Here is a 27,089-nt window from a genome sequence, read left to right as displayed (position 1 = left end):
ATAGGTGAACATTTGTAAAGAAAGCGCATAAAATCGGCGAAAAACGTTTTTAAATTTGTCTTAAAATCTTAAAATCTCCAATTTAAAATCTTGAAAATTTTATGTTGTTGATACATAAATTTCCGTTTTTATGATATAAAATAATCATAAAATTATGGTCACCAACTTTGTTTTTTTTGGTGTGTATTAATCAATCTGCTACCTAGCTGGTAGTAAAAACGACAAATGGTGGGGCTTGTGTTGCTCAGTCTTTAGTTTTCTATGTTGTGTTTTGTTAACTGTTGTTTGTCTATTCGTCGTTTTTCGTTTTTTGCCATAGGCATTGTTATATAAAATAAGAAGATGTGGTATGATTGCTAATGAGACAACTCTCCACAAGAAACCACATGACACAGAAATTAACAATCATAGCGCACCGTACGGCCTTCAACAATGAGTAAAACCCATACCGCATAGTCAGCTATAAAAGGCCCCGAAATAACAAAAGTAAAACAATTCAAACATTTCAAACAAGAAAACTAACGGCCTGATTTTATGTACAAAATAATGAACGAAAAACAAATATGAAATGCAGCAACAAACGACAACCACTGAACTACAGGCTACTGACTTGGGACAGGCACATACAAAATGTTGCGGGGTTAAACTAGTTTGAAGGCGCCAACCCTCCCCTAACATGGGACAGTGGTGTAACAGTACAACATAAGAACAAACTATAAAAATCAGTTGAAAAAGACTTAACTCATGAGATGGATACAAAGCAGAAATACATCTAACAAAAACACAGAGTGGACGTGGCAGGGTACTTATACATCCCCACAACAAAACGACACTAAGTACAGATCTGAGAGTATTCGCAGTTACTGACAGCTAGTTCAAAGCCAAAAATAAAATTAAAAAAATACCGAATTCCTAGGAAAATTCAAAACGGAAAGTCCCTTATCAAATGGCAAAATCAAAAGCTCAAACACATCAAACGAATGGAAAACAACTGTCATATTCTTGACTTGGTACAAGCATTTCCTTATGTAGAAAATGGTGGATTAAACCTGGTTTTATAGCTAGCTAAACCTCTCACCAATAACAACTAATTAAACAAATCATGCATCTAAGACTGAAATATCGATCAGTACACATCCAACATCCAATGGATTTAGTGTAAAGACGTCATTAACAGTCAGAGAAAAAAAACAAAACATGACCTTGTGCGATGCCAAGATACAGGTATCGACAGATTGTAGAGCCATGAATATGCATATGTATATAAAAATAATATTTAGTTTGATTTTAATTTACTGATAACAAAATCAATATTAATACCAATAAAACAATATTCAAAGATATAATTATAGTACTTGAATTGGTAACCTTTTAGAATAAGTTTATCTAAAGGATTGATAAGTTTACCCGGATCGTATCTTAATTTCAGGGCTCGACAAACAACATCTCCGTAATCCCGAAATAAGTTTCTACATGTACAACCAAACTTCCAAACCAAATCTTTATATCTATTGAAGAATTTAGTAAAGGTTTTAAGTAATTTGTGGTAACGAAATCCTGACTAAAAAGTTTACCCGTAATACATGGATTACGTTCATTGAAATCCAAAACGTCACAACAGACACGGGCATAGCGAACGAGTTGTGATATATGAAAACCGTAAGATGGTTCTAAAGGAACATCACCGTCCAAAAAAGGAAAATTAACAAAAGGGAACGAAAAACCGTCCCTTTTTTCGTAAATTTTAGTGTAGAGTTTCCCGTGTAAAACTGATATATCTAAATCTAGGTAAAGGACAGTTATTACCATTTATATTTGATTTAATTAAAGTAAGTTCTTTTGGATAAATTTCGGCAATATATTTAGAAAATTCTTGATTATTTAACGAAAAAAAATTATCAAGATAACGGTAAGTGTTGTTGAATTTATCTATTAAATGCAAATTAGACGGGTTTTTACTGAGTTTGGTCATACACTGTGATTCATAACCATACAAGAACAAGTCTGATATTAAAGGGGCGCAATTGGTGCCCATATGAATACCTACAATATGTCGATAAACTGTATTGCCGAAACGTACATATATAATATCAAGGAGAAAATCAAAAGCTTCAATCATCTCATCACACCCCCAGTAAGTATATTTAGCATATTTACCTTTCTCATTAGAGAAGAAGGCTTTAAATGAGTTGCAGAAAATATATTTGTATGTAGATTTACCAAACGACCATTAAATCAAATAGGAAAACTTGTGTTTGATAAGATTGTGTGGAATTGTAGTGTAAAGAGTTGAAAAGTCAAAACTGTCAACAGAATCAAAAGGACCATCAAAAGCACGTAAGTTATCCAAAGATTTTTTTTACACTCCAGAAATAGTTAATTCCACTATTTTCATTTGTTTTATTACAAAAGTTAATGATAGTACTTAAGGAACTAGTTAAAAGCACTGAAAGACTAGTTGTAGAACACTTACTAGAGGCCGAGATGAATTAGTTTTTTTTTCGACTTATGAGTTTGAATATCCCTATGGTATCTCTCGCCTCTCTTTTTTAATGTTGCTTCACAGAAATAAAAAGAAGTTCACAATAGAAATAATGAAAGCATCTGTGTTGTCGTAAAGTTTAGTATTCAACCGACCCTTATTGTCAATATCTACATCTAAGTCAAGATATGAAGTACGTTAACTGTGTTCAATGAGATAGTCACCATGCTTTGAATTATTTATGGAAATGACATCATCTTTTATAGAGGAACGTAATGTTAAAGGATAATGACAGATTCATTCTTCCCACGAAGCTCACGTATAAAGTCTGTCTCCTACAAATAAGAGAACAAGTCCGCATGGAGAAAAGTAGAGTTGTTCCAATATGAAGTATGTTTCAATTGAGACATCACACATCTTTCAGACGTTTTGTTTCATCAGAGTGGTTTAACACAGTATTATTTGTCTGTTCATAAAACTAGATGTTTGTACAAGAGTTTCACATGGGTTTTTTTTATATGAAAAATCTTTTAATCTCTATTTAATCTTAAAGTCATAATCTTATGACACTGAATCAGGTGTTTAAATGAAGAAATAAAAACTCTGAGCAAGGAATATTTCGCTATACATGTAGCTGCTGTATTAAAAAATGACTTAATGTTTTGCTTAACAAATCGGTAAGCTTAGTTGTACCGTGTAAGCAGACAGCTGTTTGTTTCTGTGTTTTCTTAATATACTTATGCTATTGTACGATGCGTAAGGTTTGACACAGCATAAGTTTGAAAAGGCTTACAAAAAGAACATAGATTTAATATAAGGTTAGCGTTCCGTATTTCTAAAATCCAAGTGTAAATTACGACCCAATGTTTACGCAACTATTTTGAATAAAAAAAAACTAAAAGAATGTATACTTAGCCGTTAAATCAATATCACTATTGCCATCTGTTCACGTCATCAAACAAATAAAATATACTTTAATATGAAATTATCAAAAGCTGGAGAAAGATAAAATATGTGCTCGTCTCTGTTGGATTATTCATATCATGATAGTTACCTTGACTTGTAAATACTGTGTGTCCTATTGTCCATTTCCATCGTTATTGACTAAGATGTCTCGATTTGTTACTTAATTTGCTTAGTTGCTGTCTTATTGAAGTGCGTGCCATATTTTGTATTGCAGTAGGCATGGTGTAGTCTGTTTTAATTTTGATTATCTCTATTTAATATCTTTTCCTGTTGTTTTTTTTTAAATAATCGTTATACATTTAATTTAATTCGAATAATCACTTTTTAAATTTGATCTTGGAAATAGTTTTTATAACCTAAGTTGTCGCATATTTCACTTTATTTATTTGAATATCAAATAACGCACATGTACTTGTATAAGATTAGTGTAGACTTTGTATGAAATGTGGTTTTTTTTTAAATAACTTATAAAAGAATGAACAAAGTTTTCAGAAAATACATTTTCTAGCTCTGTTTTAGAAAGTGATGTTATCATAAATACCTACCATGAATATGCGCTTGGCGTATAACTTTATAAGGAATTACACAAACACAAAAATAAAACTCAAGTAAAGTGGATAGTAATAAAGAGTAATTGGTATACCATGTCCTAAATTAAAACCCCGTATCAAGCACAATTCGATTTGTATAACATTTTCATATTAGCAGCTAGATAGCTTGGTGTTGGTTATATACAAACATCACAAACGTGTTGTGACAACTTTGTCAAGGTTTCCCTCTGTGACCGAAAAAAGACTTCCCAAACAAAGTTCTTGGGGAAAATTGACTGCATGGATTACAATTGTGTACGCCAGACGCGTCTACAAAATACTCCTCATTGACGCTCTAATCAAAAAAGTTAAAAAGGCCAAATAAAATACGAAATTGAAGAGCATTATTATCTTATGAAAGGTCGTTCAAAATGATATGAGTCCGTGGATCGCAGTTGGCCTGTTAGACGACAAAAGTTTTAACCTTACCAAAAAATGAGAATATGTTATCTTAATACATAAATATCGCCGACATAATTTTCTGAAAATGATTTTTACTTTTGTTTTCAATGATATAAAAGTTGACAGTATAGTCAAAAGACAAATAACAATGTCGTCTCCTAAACTAAAAACTCTCAAGCTCCATTCGAAAGATTTGGAAAAAGAAAATCCGTCATTACAACAATCATTTTGTTTGTGTATATAACGGGTCTTTTCCCCGAAATGGTGGAAGGTTATTCATTGTTGACAAAAACAATAGTTTCCATAGGCAGACAACGAGTAGTCGTGTGAAAAATTTGTTTATAAATGTCTACACGAGTTATATATCATTGTTTATGATTGTCTACACGAGTTATACATCATTATTTAATGGGAGATCATTCAAATTCTTTGGAACCTGATTAAAGCAAACATTTCACCTTTATCCAAATAATAAGCCCATTTTTCCACTGGCAGTCGAAATTTTCAACAATTAATCAGAGACGACCGATTGTGCAGAACCGACCCTATGTGAAATATTGTTTACATTAAACTCGTCCTAAAATTTCAAGATAAACTTGCAGAAAAAATAAAAAATAATACAAATCAACCCTCTCTAAACTTACTATAAATAATTGAAGTTAAATGAAAAAAATAAAAACTCACAATCGACAACAAAAGGGGTACTTAATCAAGTTTGTATAATTAACCATTCTTAACTGCGCACCTCAGTCAGGATTCTACTTCTTCAAAATTATCTCCCCATTTTTTCAATCGCAAAATTGGAAGCCATTGAAGGGATGAGTTGACGCGCTGTCAATTCAGCTCTTGAATAAATAAATAAATTTATCCTAGCATCATTGCCATTCTTACATGACATTTGTATTTTAAAGGACAAATGTATCTACTAGCTATTATTAAAGCATCATGGTATGTACTTTTACGCCTTTTACAACTTCAAAACTATTTTCTGATTTGTAAGTTCAAAAAACAATAAAAAATCTGATTAAATATTTTTTGGAAGAGCAGACTATAAACTGTCAGAAGTTGAAGACGAATAATCCTTGATAATACACCAAAAAAAATGATTTTTTTTTGAAGATATGCATTTTTAAGATCCACTTTTAAAGTATGTCGTCAAATGCTTTTTGTTATTTTGTATTATAAAGGAGTAGGTCCGGTAAGGGCCGATTTTGGCCTCAAATTTTAGGTGCATCTGACGAAAGATTTTGGACACTTTTTAAACTATTAAGTGTCTATTTTGGTTGATTCTATTAGTTTATGTGAAAGATTTAAACTGATTTAGTCATTAAAAACGCTCCGATTCAAGCTTAAATATGAAAAATCTATCAAATATGCCAAAAAATGTCGCTTTTCAGATGGTTTTTGCCAAAAATGAAAATGGCCGCATCCGTGTTCATCCTCAACCTTTACATATGTTATGTGTTATCATCAAATACAACTTACGTTTCAATATTAAGAATGAACACAAATGCGGCCACTTTCATTTAAGACGGAAACCGTCTAAAATTTAACTAAAATGCTAAAATTGTGAAGATTTCAGTAACTTAGCATGACTTAATGATGCTAGTTCCCGATATATGTGCATTGTATTGTCAAAAACAGTCCATATTTATGTAGCAGAAGCATTCTACTTTCCAATAAATAACTAAAAGTTTACATTTTAACAATTTTGTAAAACTGCTTAATTTTGGGGCCAAAAAGGGATCTTACTGGACTTACTCCTTTGTTATTCAAACACACCTACTCTAATGTTATGACTCAATACAAAGGCATTTCGCTCGACCCATATATTTTAATTTTTGGTACTGTGAATTTGTAATGTTACTATATCAAAATGTAGCCTAAATATATTAAAAAATTATTAGAATCTGAAGCGAGACGGTGTACTAAATATTGTTGCTTTATACGTTTTCAAGACAAAATAGTCAACTCAAACACGCCTGAACATAAAAAGGTGACTTTCTCTTCGATGAGATTATTGTCTATTTTAAGGATCTTTTCCCCCCAAAAAAAACTGCTGCGGGGCGAGAGATGCGAATTAATGTTTTAAAAAGATCAATCTTTTATCTTTCTGTGGAATTTTTGTCGGCGAAATTTATGCTTATGCACGGAAAAAAATCTACAGGTATTTGCACCTACCATAATCGACTGTTTAGTAAAAATTTGTCTTTAATTTATAAGTTTACAAATATATCGAAGCTCCAAACTATAAATTAAGTATAAACACGTACATATGTGTACATAAGATACAAAAATTCAGAAATTAAGCACCTACATTAAACTTTTACAGCCCATATAGAAACATATGAAAACAATTCAAAATATACCAACCTGGCCATTTTTACCTTCTCTAATAAAGAGTTCCATTTCTTTTGATCAATTTTAACTGGATATCAGCCTGACCTTTACTAACAGATTTTTTTTTAATGGTATGAATCTTTTTTCATGGAAAACTCAAAGAAGGGAATTTGAAACATGAGACAAATTAATAGACTTTTAACAGTATCAGTGAAGGTGAATTCAGAAAGGCGTTTCGGACGCATGAAAATTATAAAGCGTTATTCATCTTTTGTTTTTGTATAGGGTTGCAGATAGCATAGAAAAAAGTAAAATAACAAAAATACCGAACTCAGAGAAAAATTCAAAACGGAAAGTCCGTAATCAAATGGCAAAAAAGCTCAAACACATCAAACAAATGGATAACAACTGTCATATTCCTGACTTGGTACAGCCATTTTTGAACTTTGAATATTTTCAAATATTTTACAACTGTAATTAGGATCTTATCTGTGAATATATTGTTTTCCTATAAAATTAAAAGACTAGATGTGAATCTCTGAAGGTAACAGTCTTGTCCTTTCTCTGAACAGAAAATGTTGTTTTCATTTCAAACTTTTACAAGTTCGATTAGGTTTTACAGTTATAGAATTACATAATATAATTTTTTGTCATTTTTTGTCTTTTCGTCATTTTACTTTTGATAAAGGTGTTGTCTTGTTTGAACATCGTTAAACTACTGTTGCTTATATTTCTTCTACTTGGGATTTTTATATTTCTGTAGAACTTTCCTCGAGTACTTCTTTGTCCATAGAAATTCTCCTTGTCCTTTTCTGTCACAGAAGAATAACCCTAAAAAAATATTCAAAAAAAACATGTGCATCGCTAAACCAGAACATTATATTAGTTTGTTTCTATAGCATTAGCCGTGTAAAGCTAAATAAGGATTTTCTTACTAATCAAATGAGGTTTTTAGTTGAATATATACGATTAAAGAACTTCCGAAAGTAAAAGTGAAATATTTTCTGGAAACATTTGTCGATATTAACTTAAAGGCAAGTGTTTAAATTGCATATTCATAATGAAATATATATATAATACAGTGATTAGGTGTATGAACATTAATATTGTGATTATATTTAACGTGAATATAAATCTAACTTGAATATATTACAGATTAAGTTTGTTAAAAAATTTCAATTTGACTTGAATATTTTTATGTTCAGATTAAGCTTTTTAAAGAAATTTACAAAATTTGAACTCTAATAAAACGGTAAATGATTCCATTATTAACCAACTTGACATACACAATTTAACAATAAGCTCAATCGGACATCAATCAAGCAAGTTACGTTAACAAACTAATACAAACATCTGACAGACATTTGTTAGTGTGAAAGCCAGTTACTGCAAAACTGACTCTACCATACAGAATACTTATACAACAAATCCGACTACCAGGATGGATATATGGGAAACACAGTTTAGAGGTAGATGGTCAGCCAGGGGTCAGGGTTATAGAATCAACAGAGGACAGTACAACCGACATCATGGAGAATAACAGAGATACAACAAGGCATCTGCACCTCAAAACTTCTACAGATGTGGCTTACCAGGACATAGTTGGATTTAAGATGAGAAAATGATTTCAAACTCTTAAAATCCTATGGATCAGGGTTGTCACTAGTCATATGATCGTGGTCTTCGACAGGGCATTTGAACCCTGCACCACGTGTTGTTTTGAAGATCTACTTTGAAGATCTACAGAGACTGAGGTGATATTACATTGCGTGTACAGATTTACAGCAATTGCTATAAGAGGGGTAAATTCATAAAAGCATCAACATAGTAACAGATACTAATAGATATCCAATTCGGATCATTGATTCGGTACTGAACTCTTTAGAATGCTTACATTCAAAGAGAAAGAAATACAGCGCCATATTAACACCTTACCAGTTATTAACGGAATGCTGTTGGTAGACCAGTTACCATCAAACAAATACAGTTATTCAGATACAGATTGGAATTAACTATTAAAACTTAGATCGAGAATGAGTGTGTATAAGCATTTCAAATACTTTTATGAGTAAATCACCGGTGATTTATTTTTTAAATCATATAGGTACAGTTGCGAATCCAGAACTTTTTATAAGTGGGGCACAATGACTGCTATAAGAGGGGGCCCGCTACAGTCATGCTTCAGTGATTTCCTATATAATCAACCAAATTTTTCCCACGAAAAGGGGGGGGGGGTGGCCCCCCCCAGTCCCACCCCCTGGATCCGACTATGAGGTATACAACAAAGAATGCAGTTTTTCTTAAATAATGAAAATTTAATAAAAATGAATTAATCACAAAGAAAAGTTACAAACATTTTTGTAACTCTAAACTGAATGCATTTATTTTGTACAATAGTTCTTATATAATAATTGTGGCAAAGACATTATTATATGTGCGTCCGTATTTCTAAGTAATCATTATAGGTCTATATGTTTTTTTTTAAATTTAAATCCAGTTTCTAAAAGTTTTAGTATCTCACAGCGGGTTTCAAAAATATTTATTTATCACTGAGATTACTATTAGTTTTATATCAAAATAACACTACGGAGAGAATATATATTCTCATCTCATGATGGTACATAATTAATACCTATGTATTAGCATATGATATACACAATACACAGAGTCCAATACACAGCTTGCTTATAATATCATTGAATAAAAGGAATGTTTGATAACATAAGTAAAATAATTGCAAGTAAACTTTAAGAAAACAGAAGTAAAGCACTATCCCTTTCCTTATTTTGTTTTTGTCAAATGCTTGTAAGGATCAACAGGGGCGGATCCAGAAATTTTTCAGGGGTGTTACCAAAACGAACTTTCAAAATATTTCAATTTATTCAGTTGATACTAAGGTCATTATAGGTAGTAACAAAACAAATGGTAACACATGGTTTACAAGCAGCCCGGCGGACAGCAAATCCCTGATTTGTCCTTTAAAACCCCGGATTTATTATCCGAGAATCAAGTGGAGATAATTTCCGAGAAAGCCGTCAACAGGTGTCGCTGCGCTGAAAAATAATTCCCCGCGGAAGACGACCCGGTAGGAAATCGTGAATTTGTGAAATTTTAAGAAACCAAACGTAGATCATGAGCGGTATACATGATATCGTAAGTTTTTAGATTATTTGAAAAGTATAAAAAGTCGAAGTAATGTATCGTTGAAAAAGAAATTCAAGTCATTAATTTTCAGTCTTCGGTACCGCCATTTTTCAACTTCGACTGTCATTGACAAATTTTCAGCTCGGGACGAATTGACACAGGCCTGGTTTACCTAGGAAAAATAAATATGACTGGTTTATTTTGATAAACTGGAACATGGAGAACAGAACTGGGATGGTAACATGACGTTACCATTCGTTCTTTACACACGAGCACAATTTCAGTACACATCACAATTTGTGGGGACTCCCTATTATTTTTTCTTAAAACTTCTCTGCTCTTGACCAAGACAGCTCAGAAATATGACAAACTTGTCACAGAGGAAAAGATAGTCAACATGTCATTGAAATGAATAAAATCTGTTATTTTTTTGTGATTTATTTTCCCTTTCATGCCTCAATGATGTCTTTCAGTACACAAAATTACAAAATATGGAAAAAAAACTGTCTACTTTCTTAAAAATCGAACAAATATTCTGAATTTAATACCTTATGCATAAAGGACTATGTAAATAAACCTCCCAATAATATCCCTAAATCAGTGCATTCTTTTTGGGGAAGTCCAGGTGTAAATTATTGTGATATATATATATATATGTTAGCATTTCAGAATTTGTCCTGAATGACATGACACCAGTCACCAGTGTAAACATTCTAAGATCTGATATATCATAGATAAAAGACAGAGGAAAAGCAGTTTGAACAGTCAGATTTTTATTTTGTAGCTTACAGATGTAATTGCAAAAGAATGAAGATGATATCACATCATAATATAATATTGTTTGTGCTCATTCACTGTTCATCTTTAAACACATTCATTAGTTGTTCCATAGATGGTTGTTCAATCTGCATCCAGGTTACCTAAATTAATCCCTATATATAGTATGATGATTTAGTCCATTTTATGTTTACAGTTGTTTAGCTGTATATACCTGCATTTGTTGAGGATTTATATATCAGGTCAACATGGTATATATTTTTTTTAATTCTTCAGTATTAAACATATTTAAGTATATGATACCAGAGATGGTTTTATATCTCTCTGATGGTACAATTAAGACTTAAAAAAGCTTTTCATACCAATTTTATAATTATTTTTCACACCCCATGTCCATGTTTTATGTTGTGATTTTTTTTTTAATTTGATTACAATACATAAATTTATATCCACTAAAAGATACAAAATTTCATATTATTAGTGAAATACTATTTTCAGTTTTTCTACAGTATGTTGGCATTTTACTTTATCATGTTTATTGCATGTTTTGCAATATTTAGTTATTTGATATACATGATTGGAGGGGACTGTAAATGGTGGATGGGTATCCATGTCATATGCCAAGCTCTATATCTCTCAAGTCCTGATAAGTTCTAAATGATTAAAAACAGAAACAACTGTATTTTATAAATGTTTTATTTTATAATCCCCAATTTCTGAAATGAGACAACACATAACAAAACAAATGACAGGTTAGCAATCACTGTCGGGCCAAAGGTCAAAATAGAATTAGAATGAAAAACCATGGGAAAGAAAACATGCAACCTGACATTAATTTGTTCAGGAAAAGATTTTACTTTTTCACTCAGTCTCTAAATAAAGCCCTGATTATATTTTTCTGGTAAATTTTTATTACCTTGTAATATTGCTACCTACATACACATAGAAATAACATGTTTGGTGAATGGGAAGCCTTTTTTATAGAGTACCTTAAGCTTGATATTTCCATTTGTAATAAACATTGTCATGGGTATCCTATGCCAGTGACCAGGAGTTGTTACATTTCAGTGTTCATCATTAGACCTCAGATACATAATATGTATGTAACTATGGCATATATAAACATGTATCACCCATTTAGAATGGCACAAAATCTTTAGTTCACAGATATAACTGACAATGGCTCTTAACAAAAATTCTCTAAAAATGTAACTCTAGAATATAATATATAAAACATGTACATTTTATACCCATAATTTTTATAAAATATTATTTCATGTAGATCTACAAAGAAAAAAATCCGTTTTTGAATCCTTGAATGCTGAATCAAAATGAAGTATTTATGTGTATTCAAGAATAACACTTGATTCTTCTAAGGTAATGTCAGAGACGGATTTAGGGGGCAGGGTGTGAGAAAAATTTGGTTGATTATCTAGGGAATCACTGAAGCATGACTAAGCGGGCCCCCCTTATGAAAATTTCTGGATCCGCCACTGAATGTATGCCTTGAAACAATTATTTCTAATCAAAGTATGACAAAATAGAGGTAAACATGCAATCAGGGAAAATGCTGAAACATTTTTCCCCCTTCATTGCTGGAAATTTTTCACCTAATCTTGGGATCAGTATTTTTTGTAACTATTTACTGGTCCAAAACCCCTCACTTTATATAATTATTTTTTACCACATACTTTTTTTTAATTTCTTCTGAAGCTAATTGTGTGTACTATTCTAGTTCAAAAACTTTTTTTTTTAAACTGAATGTTATAATTGGCAATTTCCCTTGCATTATTCATGATTTCTATATGATTATAAGAAAAAAATGGAATATTTCGATTAAATAGTGATTTACAAAGACAGAAATACATTCTGTAATACTTTCTCTCACTGTTTAGGTCATGAAACTTGACAGGTGCCCTCATTCCGATGATTTACTATAATTTCCAAGATATTTCTCATATTTACACATTTTACTATCGCATACGGATAAATTTTTGGATATTATGCCCCAGAAACACTGTTTCCCTTACTAAAATTGAGCGAAATGCTTATTTTCACTCGTTTCTGATCAGCCGTCCCTTGAACGAGTTTTCATTCGAGTTGTCTTCCTTTGGCCGTTCGCTAATTTTGGACCAGTTGAATTGACACACGGCCGGTTTACCTGGCGAGCTTTGATAACAATAGGTATTTCATGTTCATAATATCAGGAGGTATCATCCCTCTTAAGAAAAATACGTGACCATTCCGTGTGTCATTTCAATTTACATTTATTTACTGAGAAGTGTCGCGGCACGTTTTTTCATCTTTGCCAATCAAATAATCAAGGAAATTTTACATTTTCATTCTTAAAAGAATAACGTAGTGAAAGTTTGAAACCTGTCGTATCAAATGATGTATTTTTTTGAGCATGGTAAATATTTAAAATATCTTTACGCCGTCGATTTCGTGGCGTCATTGCCGTTGCTAAAAAATGTCATTTTTTAAACTGAAAATCACGTGACCAGAATAACAAAATCGGCACCATTATGAGATTTGCTGTCCGGCTGAAAATTGATTATAACAGTGAAAAGCGAAAAAAAATATCTTTTAGTCAAATAGTCTAGAAGTAAGGTTGCCCTTGAAGTTTTATGCTTTACTCTGGCATAGATAATATAACGTGAGGGTACCCAAATTGCACCTATTTTGACAGTTTTTTTACCTATGTTTATTTATGATCCAGACAAAAGTTTCCGTTCTGTGTTTATTTTGTAGATGTATCATTATTTACTATATGGTTTCACCAATTTAATTTTGAATCCATATTGAATCATAGAAAAAAGGGGTTGAACAGACCTCCAAACGATCCAAGATTCTGTAATGAGGAGTACCCAAATTGCATCCATGCTTAAATTCATAAATTTATCCTTAAAAATCGAATAACAGATGTTTTGTTTTATTTCTTCAAATATTTAAAACAATTTGACATTAGTCCATGCTTACTTTTCTATGGAAAGACCTATAGTATTTGTTCTGATTATTATTATTTTCTTTCTTCCGCCAAATTTAGAAATTTTTGTTTCGCAATATGTCGCTTAGATATTTCTAATATTGTATCGTACGGTTTATGCGCTTTTAAATTTCACCCTGCTAAGCCGAACCAGTTTCTTTGTAAGAGTTATCTCCCTATTCACTGTTTATCAAGTGTGTGCATGTCCTTCGTAACACCAAAAGATAACAACAAAATTCTTTTTCTAAATTGTTTGTTACATCCTCAGGAATTTTTGGCTAATTTGGATTGAAGCGATCCAGTGAGATCTTATAGGAGTTATCTGCCTTTACCAAATAAATTTGTCGCTTTGAATTTGTAATTCATAAACCGTAAGCCGTATCAAAAAATTTGACCAAAATGTTAGTCGCCACATGATATATAACTGGAAAGTTTTTGTCGAAATGGCACGTGTCATTGTCTTAGGGGTTCCATGCAACTGAAACGATAAAATGATTTGGTTTTTTTTGGAGGAATCCCATTTCGCCTTGAAGTTCAGTCCTGTGCATTTTACTGTAAAAATGCAATCCTTCTTATGTGCGAACTTCTTAAATAGAAATTCATCCCTGCAAAAATCTGCTCCAATTCATGTATTTTCTGAAATTATAATATAATAACAGCATTATTAGGCGCGGTCCGCTTGATTGGGAAATTCAATTCAATTCGTAGAAATCGCTCCCAAGTTCGAAAATATTACTGAAATCCTACAATCAGATTTCTAAACATGGATTAAAATACAAATTTGTGCTCCAGTAAACATGTGTACGTAAAATGCATGCATGATCGGACATCAAGGACCTGTAAATAATAAAACCAATAGTGATCGTGTTACTCTGATCAATACACATGTGCTCTGTTCAACGGTCTCCCTTGAACTCCAGACTATATTCGAGGGTCACGTGATTTCACAACACCATCTCGCGCGCGGATCTAAATTTAGAATAAAACATTCCATATCCAAATAAGGGAAATGAAACTTCCAAGATAAAATTTACTCCGTTTTCCTACAAATTCAAATAAAATGCATACACAACAAATAGATGAAAAATGGAAGTCCGAGGTAACATAGAAACTAGAGAAAATTTATAAACGAATTATGCTAGGATCAATTTTTATGAGGACATCTCTCAGGCGTCCGTTTGGCTGTTCGGGATGTATAAGTACGCAGTTACGTTCGGTCAGCATATAGACGTTATTTAAGTTAGCTGCGTCGCACAGAGAAAGTTTTGTTAAAGTTTAAAGGCGAACCGGCACAAAATGCATTATGGATACCATTCGAACAGTTAAATGCGCATACACAGAAGATTGTACAGTCAACCCCACCGCCATGTGCAGACTAGTAGTGTATTTTATTATGAATATTATTGAATTATGTTTAATGACAATGTTGATTTGTGTTTTATAAAAATGTAGATTTTTTTATCATGAATTTTACTTCATATGTGTTTATCGTATTACACAGATGTTAATTTTGTGAAGGGTACAAAAAATGGGACCTTTTCTTGGCTAAAAAACATAAAATAAGTGTAAAATGTACTTTTTAAACGGTTCCTGACGTGGGGCATGTATATTTTACATATAACATATAACGGATGTTTAGCAGGCACTTAAATCCAATTTCTGAATTAAGGAAAACCAAGCGATATTCTTGTGTTTTCTGTTTTCCATTTCTTTTCCGTTGATATAAAATTTGCTACACTTTATAATAAGCGTCTGATTGGGTCGTTACTTCATCGGAAGAGTTTGTATCCAAAGATGCACTTTGAAAACGTACAGGACGCTTGCGATTTCGTGTTGAACGACGCACAATCGGTTGAGTCGTTTTGAATTGTAACGGTGGGATAGCTTCTGCCTCACTCTCGGTAGTATGATCATCTGATTCACGATTAATTTCGGCGGTGTGCACTTCTGGTAAGAAAAAGTCTGACGGTTCGGGTGCACGAATATATGCAATTTTAAGTCTATCTAAATGTGCATCATTTTTTCAGAATTTTGACGGTAGACGGTTCTCGAAGATTCACAATATGAGGTGATTTGATAGCGTGCACAATAAAGGGTCCACTATATTTTGGTTGAAACTTGCGGCCTGGCCCGCTCGGGTCTTTAAGCATATAAACATAATCTCCAACAGATAGTTGCAACGGATTTGTCTTTTTATTGTAGCGATCCATCATCAATTCTCCTGATCGTTGTGCATTTGTTCGAATTTCCTCTCTAATATAACAATCTTTTAGCCTGTTTTTCTGCATAGTCTCTATAATCGAGCACATGGAAAGGCTATCCACGTGCTCGACCGCGTGGTCGTTTACATGCTGGCGATAAGTTTTACTTCACAGGATCGTGCTTAAATGTTGTTTTGTTTTAAGTATCTTGTGTATGAATGTTCTTACTTAAAAATACGGGTGCTCCACTATTACATGCTTTACTCTGGCATAAATAATATAACTACTTTCAGGGGCGGATCCAGGATTTAAGAAAGGGAGGGGGGCGAAATATGTTTATGTTAAAAAAAAATTGGGACCTTTTCTTGGCTAAAAAACATAAAATAAGTGTAAAATGTACTTTTTAAACGGTTCCTGACGTGGGGCATGTATATTTTACATATAACATATAACGGATGTTGAGCAGGCACTTAAATCCAATTTCTGAATTAAGGAAAACCAAGCGATATTTCCGTTAACTTTGAATTTTCAATATCACAAAAAGTCAATAGATGTCTATGCATGTTAATCTTTTATGGTTAGGTTGCTGACCCGTTGTTCACGAATCCTAGTCTGATTAATCATTTTACAAAAAAAAAAAAGTGCAAGCAAAATACATTTTATATATTTTATAGCCCCCCTCTGGATCCGCCACTGACTTTTCAAATTAATAAAGTTCTATTTCTCAGACACATGTACATCTAATATGGTCACAATAAATCAAGAGAACAATCAACAGTCAAACTAATATATAATTCAAATACGGACTGCAATCCGCAATACGCATAACCCAATAACTGGTTAAGGAGAGATAAAAGAGGGACAAAAGATGCCAGAGGGACAGTCAAACTCATAGATCGAAAACAAACTGACAACGCCATGGCCAAAAATAAAAAGACAAACAGACACATAATAGTACAGATGACACAACATAGAAAACCAAAGACTAAGCAACACGAACCCCACTAAAAACTGGGGTTGATCTCAGGTGCTCCGGAAGGATAAGCAGATCCTGCTCCACATGTGGCACCCGTCGTGATGCTTATGTTTTTACAAATCCGGTAAATAGTCTAATTCGGTAAGTCACATTCGTGAGGGAGGGTATTGTAGTTACGACATAAGGAACATATCCGATATCATCTGTGAAACGGTTATTCCATAACGGTCAACTAACTCGTGATGGAGTCCGTTAAATTTACGAAGGGATGATTTCAACTTCACCATTTGGAACTCTTGGTTTAATAACTTCCTTGTGATCAGCAATCCTCTATCAAGGAAATCATGATAGGAAACACAAGCCCGGGAATATCGTATCAATTGGGAGATATATACTCCGTATGCAGGCGCTGCTGGAATGTTGCTACATAGAAATGGAAAGTCCACAATTGGGAAGCTGAAATCATCTCTTTTGTCGTAAAGTTTAGTTTTCAACCGACCCTCATTGTCAATTTCTAGATGTAAGTCAAGATATGAGGCAGACTTAACTGTGTCTGTAGTATCCTTTATCTCTAGTTCGATGGGAAAAATTCGTTCAACATAGTCACCAAATTTTGTTTTATTTAGTGAAAGAACATCATCTATATAGCGGAACGTAGAGTTAAAGGATATTGCTAACTTCTTATCTTTCTTCCTAAGATAACTCTCTTAAAAGTATGTTAACTAAACCAAACGTCTTGACCATACCAAACTGACATATAACGGATGTTTAGCAGGCACTTAAATCCAATTTCTGAATTAAGGAAAACCAAGCGATATTTCCGTTAACTTTGAATTTTCAATATCACAAAAAGTCAATAGATGTCTATGCATGTTAATCTTTTATGGTTAGGTTGCTGACCCGTTGTCTTTAAACTATTTATCTCCTTATTTATATCTTAAATGTTAGTATTTAGTGTAATAGAAGGTTTTGCCGATGGTTAACAAATTTGGTAATGTGTAAGGGTAATTAGATAATAGTCAACTACCAATCCACTTTTGTGCAATTCCTAATCACTTGATATACCTTATCAACGGTTTTTACTCGGATAACCTTGAGGAGGTCATCCGAAGAAATGCTTTGGCAGTTTCTGCGAGTGCTTTTAACCATGCTTCCCCATTTCCATTCTCAATTTTATTTACTACGTATAAATATCGTTATCGAGTGCAAAATAGAATTATTTATGGCTTCATATATATATATATATTAATATCAGTTGAATATTATCAATGAAATTTCAGGAAAAAAGATTTTTTTAAGAACATTTATTTGTCATCAAAATTGAATTGAATATTATTAATGAAATTTCAGGAAAAGATTTTTTTAAGAACGTTTATTTGTCATCAACATGTTTTGTGTGAAGATATATATATATATATATAACTAGACAACATGGGTCATCTTAGTAAACATAATGCATGCGGATGAGTTTTAAAAATTATATGCATGTTCCTTGTTTAACAATATGATGGACGTAATTATACAGAGTTATTTACCTTTTAAAAAGTAAAATAACAAAAATACAGAACTCTAAGGAAAATTCAAAACGGAAAGTCCATTTAAATAAATTAATAAGTTTTGTTACATCATCGACCGATCGGATTTCACTTTTTATAAACATAACTGGCAACTCTAAACTATTATGAACTGAATGCATTTATTTTGTACAATAGTTCTTATATAATAACTGTGTCAAAGACATTATTATATATGCGTCCGTATTTCCAAGATATCATTATAAGCCTATGTGATTTTTTAAATTTAAATCCAGTTTCCAAAAGTTGTAGTATCTCACAGCGGGTTTCAAAGATATTTATTTATCACTGAGATTACTATTAGTTTTATATCAACATAACGCTACGGAGACAATATATATTCTCATCTCATGATTGTACATAACTAATACTTATTAATTAGCATAGGATATACACAATACGCAAAAATCCAGAAATTTTTCAGGGTGTTACCAAAACGAATTTTTAAAATATTTCAATTTATTCAGTTGATATTAATGTCATTATAGGTAGTAACTAAACAAATGGTAACACATGGTTTACAAAATTGATTCTAATTTTATTTTCCTTTTACCGCCTCGTGGTCTTTTCGTAGCGTACTCCCCTCGAGTGTGGGAAGTTGTAGGTTCGAGCCCCGGCCTGGTCAAACCAAAGACTTGGAAATACGTCTTTGCTGCTTCTCTGCTAGTCACGCGGCATTTAGGAGTAAAAGCATAGACTGGTCGACTCGGATTCAGGATAATGTGTCTCACAAGTAAACATGTGGACTGCCTCCTTGTGAAAAAGCACGTTAAGAATCAGGTTTAGCGTGTCGATTCAGTACAAAGCAGGGGTTCTATTCTGATCATATCACATTATCATGATACCCGAAAAAGTATAAACTATCATATCAAGGTACAAGTGTAAATATATAATACACGCACATCAGTGTTAATCCATTCCTCATTTCTCACCTATTTAGAAATGATTTGTTGCACGTTAAAACATTCCAGGAACATGATCTCACTAGTTAAACGCTCACATTCGGAAATGGTTACTATCATGCAGACAATTTAAGAATGACAAGGATGCATTTGGATGGTCGAACTAGATGTATTTCTTAATGCTTTCATTTGCTGACCTTGGGCAATGTTTCTTTTGTATTTTGCCAGAAAGAAAGCCCAAAGGTGCATTGATTCTAAAAGTGGAAAGCAAAAAAAAACTTTTCTTTAGTCAAATAGTCGAGAAGTAAGTTTGACGCCCCTTCCTCCAACGCCCTTGAAGTTTAGCAGGCACTTAATTCAGAAAAAAACCAAGCGATATTTCCATTAGACTTTGAATTTTCAATATCGCAAATAGTCGATAGATGTCTATGCATGTAAATCTTTTACGAATATGTTGCTGACCCGCTGTCTTTAAACTATTTATCTCCATATTCATATCTTAAATAATAGTATTTAGTATAATAGAAGGTTTTGCTCCTTCTTCCTCTTATTAACGAGTTACCACTCCCTCTTTTTAACAGTTCCTTGATTCATTACTGATTAAACTAAGCAAACCAATATATGCTTCTGTAGCTTACCTCTTCCGTTTGAACAATTCATCAATAGATATAAGAAGATGTGGTATGAGTGCCAATGAGACAACTCTCCATCCAAGTCACAATATGTAAAAGTAAACCATTATAGGTCAAAGTACGGCCTTCACGGAGCCTTGGCTCACACCGAACTGCAAGCTATAAAGGGCCCAAAAAAATGACTAGTGTAAAACCATTTAAACAGGAAAACCAACGGTCTAATCTATATAAAAAACGAGAAACACTTATGAACCACATCAACAAACGACAACTACTAAACATCAGGTTCCTGACTTAGGACAGGTGCAAACAAATACAGCGGGTTTGAACGTTTTATCTGGTGCCAACCTTCACCCTAAGACAAATAAAGCAATTGCTATTATAAACATGGTAGAAATTACATGAATTTAATATGTTATGCATTGATGGGTTCATAGCATGATTAAGAAAAGTGAGTTAATTAGAAATATTTAAAACTATTCAAAGAACAAAAAAGTCTACGCTGTGAATTTTTAAGAAAATGGGCAACCAAAGCATACTGTTTACACAAGCAAGTGTCACGTGAGTGTAGAATTAACGTCACTTAAACTTCTCCAGTCTTGTATTGGGGAAGTGTGTCAGATTTAAACACAATCACGTCTGATCGAAATGCATTCATTTAATGTATTATCCAGTCTTCAGACAGTGCAAAACACATTTAATTTTTGTTATCTCTTTCGATCCCCTATGTCCACAGAACATAGACAACTGATTACATGTTAAATACTAGGATGTAAACGTCTTAAATGTGGTTGAAATGTTTTATATTTTACTTGAAAAGCAACTGCTAGTATTCTGCATGGAGATTTTTTTTATTTATTCACCAGCCATCAGATCCCGGGTTCATTCGAGTAAACAGCACGTCAGTACTTTGATTTATATGAATAACATAACCGTTGTTGCATGTGGAACTCTTCCGGAGCACCTGAGATCAACACCATTGTGAGAGGTTCGTGTTGCTCAGCATTTGGTTTTCCATGTAGTATTTTGTGAACTTGTTTGTCTTTATTTTTTACCATGGTGTTGTCAGTTTCTCTTTCACTTATGAATTTTTCAATATACGCTAGGTATCTTCCGCCTCTTTTTCACGATATGTACAGAACCGGAAACTATTTTTTCCCAGGCATAACTGATGAAAAGATGTATTATACTTTAGTTAATGACATGCACAAACGGACATATGGCATAAATACATGTAATCGCCTTTAGTTCATAGAATGGAATGAACGAATTAAACAGAGACAATCATACAGTTTACCAATTTTTATTTATATTGTATACAGGAATATATATGTTGTTGCATAGCGTGAATGAATAGCAGTTTGGAATAGTTAACTATAATTTACCCTCATTTTTTAACACATGATTTGTTTTTCCGAAAGAAAGCTTTTTTCATATTGTACGAGGAGAAAGGCCATTTTGATCAACTCCCTCCGTAGAGTATATTTATAGCGAAAAAGGGAACGTTTGCTTTAATTCACATATGCTCTAACGAAAAAGAACGGACCAAAACATTATGATGTTAAAACAATGATTCTTCTGTGAATAAAAATTGCACATAATTTATTTTTATCGCATTGAGTAATCATAATCGTTATGATAGGAACATATTGGATAAAATATCTTTAATCGTTATCAAAATAGAAACAGAAATAAAAAGAAAATAAAACTAAGAAAACAATTAAATAGCTATGATAACGATTCACAAAGACTGAGTGATATGCTTTGGCGTTTAGGCGATGACTTTCTATTTATTTAAAGCTGATTGTCAATGAAATAAAGATATTTGATGTTTGATACATACCTCTATGTTTGTCGTTGCAAATAGTATAAAAGACTACCGGTATCTGATCTACGAGAATAGATTAGAAATTGTCTGTTTGATTTTAACAGGAAGATAAATATTCTCTTTTATGATTATTTTATAAACATATCTTGAATATGATAAGCACTGTTCAAATCATTAAACCATCAAATAATTTAAACCGGTGTGATTAGTTTTCCAAAACTGTTTTAGTTCCGGAATACGCTGGCTACAAAAACGAATAAACGTTATTAATTTCGTTATACTTTTTCAAAATCATTAAACCATCAAATCATTTAAACCAATGTGATTGGTTTTCCAAAATTGTTTTAGTTTCGGAATACGCTGGCTACAAAAACGAATAAACGTTATTAATTACGTTATACTTTTTCAAAATCATTAAACCATCAAATCAGTTAAACCAATGTGATTGGTTTTCCAAAACTGTTTTAGTTCCGGAATACGCTGGCTACAAAAACGAATAAACGTTATTAATTACGTTATACTTTTTCAAAACCAAAACTGTTTACCTTTACATTTCTACATTAGCCAGGAAGCAACCTCTCATTTGCAGATCAGAATGGAACATCCAGTGGCTCTTATTTTTTCAAGTTGTAATGTAATCTTTTGGAAATAATATATCTTCAACATGAATTAAGCATTAAACAGTAGTAACATTAATAATCCATGTAAGTTTTCTACATTTTACATTAATAATCCATGTAAGTTTTCTACATTTTACATTAATAATCCATGTAAGTTTTCTACATCTTACATAAAAAATGAGGTAAAACCATCCATCTTTATTTAAAAATATCTTATTTGTAAAACCAAACAATCAATCAGATTCACGATTGCATTTCAATGTTTTAAAGAAATCAACTTGTAACTATATTTTATCCTTACGTGACTACGTGTTTTAAATCTTAATATTTATGTATTGGTTACAATAGTTATGGTATAATACAGTAATAGGAAACCACAGCATTGTTTGGTTAGTTGAACTAGTTATATACATTTTGAAACCAGATCTTTTAATGTTTAGTTTTATGATTGGTGTTGTTTCGTTTCATGTCAATTTTCAAGCGTGACATAAGGAAAGAAATAAAATACGCATACTTGGTGCTTATAAATAATACGCAATACTTTTTCCAATGATTTTTTTTACGTTGTAGTATCTTCACATTGCTTGTATATATGGCTTATATGTATGGCAATTATTATGAAGATTTATTACTTGTTGCTTTAGAATTCATATTGTAATCTATGTAAATAAAAAGTAAATTCTTATATTTATATATATATATATTATATATATATGTTACGCGCAATATTTTAAAACAATGTATAAAGATTATTCCAGTATTGAATAGCATGATAAACAATCTTTGGAAGTCTTAAATAAGCTTTTTCATAGGGCAGCCGGACAGATATGCTTTCTATTCTCTGTATACTAGACTATACATTTTGTACATTTGTAAATCTAGATTTTCGAATTTGAGTTCGAAGATTGATAAAATGTGCCAAGCTCCTTAAGGCATCACTCTGCAAACAAAAGCTATATTTTACATAGTCATTTTGGTCGACTGGTTTAAAACGCTAAATACAGTTAAAGCAGTATTGCCGTTTATGACTAGACACTTTTTGCTTGAATTTCAGTGATTTGCGGGTGCTCACATCGTTTTGATTAATTCAAGACAAAAACAGTAAATGAACATTAATAACCTTGTCTCACAAATCGATCGACATCTCGGTTGAAAAATAAATCGTACGGTTGTCTATATAAAACGCGTCTCTAATGGGTTTGCGGCCTGACTGCATGAAGTGTTGGCTCACTTGGTGATATGGTTTCTTCTTATTATCTCTCTAGTGCCCAATAAGGCTTTTGTGGAAGACAGACAGATTTTAATGGAATTCAGATGTTCAGAATTGTCAATGCGCAGTATGCATTATTGTTCTAATTAAAAGATGTTGGTTTATTGTTTTCCTTATTTTTAATATCCTGTCCATATAATACAACAGTTGATCGATTGATTGGATGTTGCTTTACCCCACCTCAGCACAAAAAGACTATATTGCAGCGAAATATAAGATAACAGTCTGTCGGTGGTAAATACTTAAGTTACGAATCAGAAAAAAATAATAGTATTATTTACATAGAGATATATCGTCCGCATTAAATTTGTAATTTTATCCATGTTATAACACCAAATATCTTCAATATGTTTTTGTAGATTGTATATGATTTTGAAAGAAAGATTGTAAATCAGTTTACTGTTTTTATGTTGTCTGAAACCGAATTACTTTGAGCTTTACTTTTGATTTAGTTTTCAATTGCCGTTGCAAGCAAGTCCAAAAATCTATCATCATCATTCAAACATTCTGCAAAACTCAAATAGGTTTCTTCTACTATAACTTCCATTATCCGGATTGGTAATTCTTTGAATGGAATATCTTCCTTTAAGATAACAATTATAATGTTTTCCCTTTCACGTGAACGAATTCCCTCCATGCGAGCAATGTTAAATTCATATTTACACCAATCAGACTTAAGAAATTCACGTGTTATTAAACAAATGGTCTTTCTGCTATGGTGAATACCATTTATTATATTTTCGGCAATTTCATTCCCTGGTATAAAATCTCGATGGTGAATACATAACCTCTTTCCCTTTTTATTTTCTAATTCTATCAAACGATTTATTACAAATTGTCGATCCTGGTCGGCATATGAGATAAATGCATCAAATGTATATTTCTGTATGACATGGAGTGGTTCGTAACCTCCAAAATATTGTCTTTTGAACATATGAAACGAATACCTTAGCCTAATTCTATATCTATAAATAATAGCTCCGAAAATCATTCCAAGTGATAGAAATAGAAATAAAGCAACTCCTATAATTATTCCAACTTTAGAACTGCACTTTTTCTGTAAGCTTAACAGCACGTCTTTGACATATATCAGTTCACGTTTACTATTCTTGCAAGTAACATTTGAATACGATACCATTCGTTTTCGATGTTTTTTATACCAGAGTAGAAAAGAAAGAGAGTCGCAAGAGCATTCAAAAGGATTGTGCATCATTTTAATTTGTATATTTTGTGACGTAATTTTGTCAACCTTTTCCATCGCCTTATCTGATAGGAAAGTAATCTGGTTATAGGACAAATCTAAAACATTAAGCTTCCATAGATGAGAAATCGTAACATTCCAGTCAGTCAGAAGATTATGACTGATATCAAGAGTTTTAATATTTGGAACATGAACGAAAAAATTGTTTGGTAATGTAGTTATCCGATTTGAAGAAATATTCAGAATTTTTAATTTCAACTGCTTTTCAAATAATTCCCCGTGTTGAAATGTTTTCATGGCATCTCCAAGTAAATTTCCCTGTATGAATAGTTCTTCTAGATTAATGAACCCAATGAAAAAATGTGCGTAGATGTTTAAACACATGTTCTCAGAAAGATCTAAAATCTTAACGTTTGTAACATTACAAACTGGTCCGAGAAAATTCTGAAAATTATTTCCACGTAAAGAAACGTATTCTAACGTATCATAGCTCATCCAGTATGGAATGATTATGTCACCGAGGTTAGAACTTTCAAAATAAATTTGTTTTGTATTTGGCGGAATAATATTGACAAAGGAAATTAGGGGATCAAATGTACAGTTGGGAGGTGGGTATGGATGGATATCTGCAGCCGTTAGATGTGGATACGACTGGATATCTCGAGTCCTTGGATGTTTGACAGAATCCACATAGTTTACATAATCGGAAGAATATGTTTCAGCTATCAAACCAAATTCGTCGGATTCATAAGAGACCCGACGTTGTTGTGAAGATACGCCTTCATTTTGTTTTTGTAACATACAAGATTGTTTGTTAGATTTTCTGTCTGATAAACATTGAATTGTATCTGTGAAATCATTACAAACAAACCATCCAGAGTGTACTTCTCGCGACTGGGTTTGGTCTTGAGAACTCAGAAATAAGGAATTAATACCTGTTAATGTCAAAATCCCGTCTACTTTATATTTGTCTAACCGTAATCGGTTGCCCCTAAGACTCAGTACCCTTAATGTTTTCGGTAAGTAAGTTGGCGCTAGATCCTCTGTCATCTCAAGTCTGTTCCCATCCAAATATAATTCCGTCAGATTTGTGTCTTTAAGTGGTTTTATGTCATCAACGAACAGAATAGTGCTGAATCCGTATGGACAATAAATTTGATTTGCCTTCAAGACTTTGATATCTGTATTTGGTAAATCTTGTGTTACATTACGCAAACCACAAAATCCTAACATCGAATTGAATGATATATCTAAACTCCTTAGATTTGTCAATTTAGCTATTGCTCCTGATTCAATGCTTTTCAAGTGTATTTCGCTCCCTGATGTGTTAATCTGAACGTATCGATTTAATGAAATGTCTAAAGCTGTTATTTGAGATAAATTTTCAAAATAGTTTTCCGTGATGGTTTCAATTCCGAGATTTGGCAGCATTAAATTATTTATAGATAACACCTGCAGATTTTTCATTTCTGAGAATACTTTTCCGAATGATGTGGTCAAGAAGCCATCAATAACTAAGGTACGGAGAGATTTTAAGTGTTTAAAAACTTCATCGGGATACACGGGTTTAGTTGTGTCATATCCATTCTGACCGATATTTAGATCGGTTAAACTTTGCAGGTTATTGAAGACATTTCGTTGAAATACCGTTCTGTTATAACTCAGTAGGTTCTGATGAAGATCTAAAACCTGAAGCCTTCTAGCATTTGTAAAGGGATAACGTCCAAATGAATTGATCTCATTCACTGACATATCCAAATGAATAACTGATTCCGGTAACTTTCTACCGTCCAATACTGAGTGAAAGTTATTATTACTCAAATTAAGTTGTTGAAGAGTTTTTAACTCTGATAATGAATAGTTGTCAGATCTGTTGATTTTATTAAATGAAAGGTCCAAAATAAGTAATTGACCAGGTAACAAATAAGCGTCTGGAATATATTCAAGATTATTGTGGCTAAAGTTAATTATTCTGACGGTTTCATATAAACTGAAATTTGGGTATCTGTTTAATCCATTATTTGCACAATTTATAACTATTCGATTGCAGTCACATTCTGCACAAGTTTTTGTCATATTATCATCAGACAGATTACTTACTGACAGTAAAAATAATCCAAACAAAGTTATATTCCATAATACAGACATCCTACTTCACAACAATTGGAAGACGTTTGGATTGCTTCCTTGTTTAGAAA

General features: G+C 32.4%; 1 protein-coding gene across 1 annotated transcript; it reads right to left on the bottom strand.

Annotated features, from left to right (window-relative positions):
* Nucleotides 1–1,260: 1,260 nt before the first annotated feature.
* Nucleotides 1,261–27,089, bottom strand: LOC127737899 (toll-like receptor 4). The gene is made up of 2 exons (XM_052248861.1): nucleotides 22,346–27,089; nucleotides 1,261–7,611 (listed from the first exon to the last, which is right to left on the bottom strand). The coding sequence occupies exon 1, from the start codon at nucleotides 27,037–27,039 to the stop codon at nucleotides 24,139–24,141; it is 2,901 nt and encodes a 966-aa protein (XP_052104821.1). The 5' UTR covers nucleotides 27,040–27,089; the 3' UTR covers nucleotides 1,261–7,611; nucleotides 22,346–24,138.

Source organism: Mytilus californianus, unplaced genomic scaffold (assembly GCF_021869535.1).
Source record: "Mytilus californianus isolate M0D057914Y unplaced genomic scaffold, xbMytCali1.0.p SCAF_4, whole genome shotgun sequence".
Lineage (NCBI taxonomy): Eukaryota > Metazoa > Mollusca > Bivalvia > Mytilida > Mytilidae > Mytilus > Mytilus californianus.
Note: the sequence above shows the minus strand (reverse complement) of the source record. Positions and strands in the feature narration are given on the sequence as shown.

Excerpts from the sequence above, each read along its gene's own strand:
- LOC127737899 (XM_052248861.1), bottom strand. The coding sequence starts at position 27,039 with ATGTCTGTATTATGGAATATAACTTTGTTTGGATTATTTTTACTGTCA.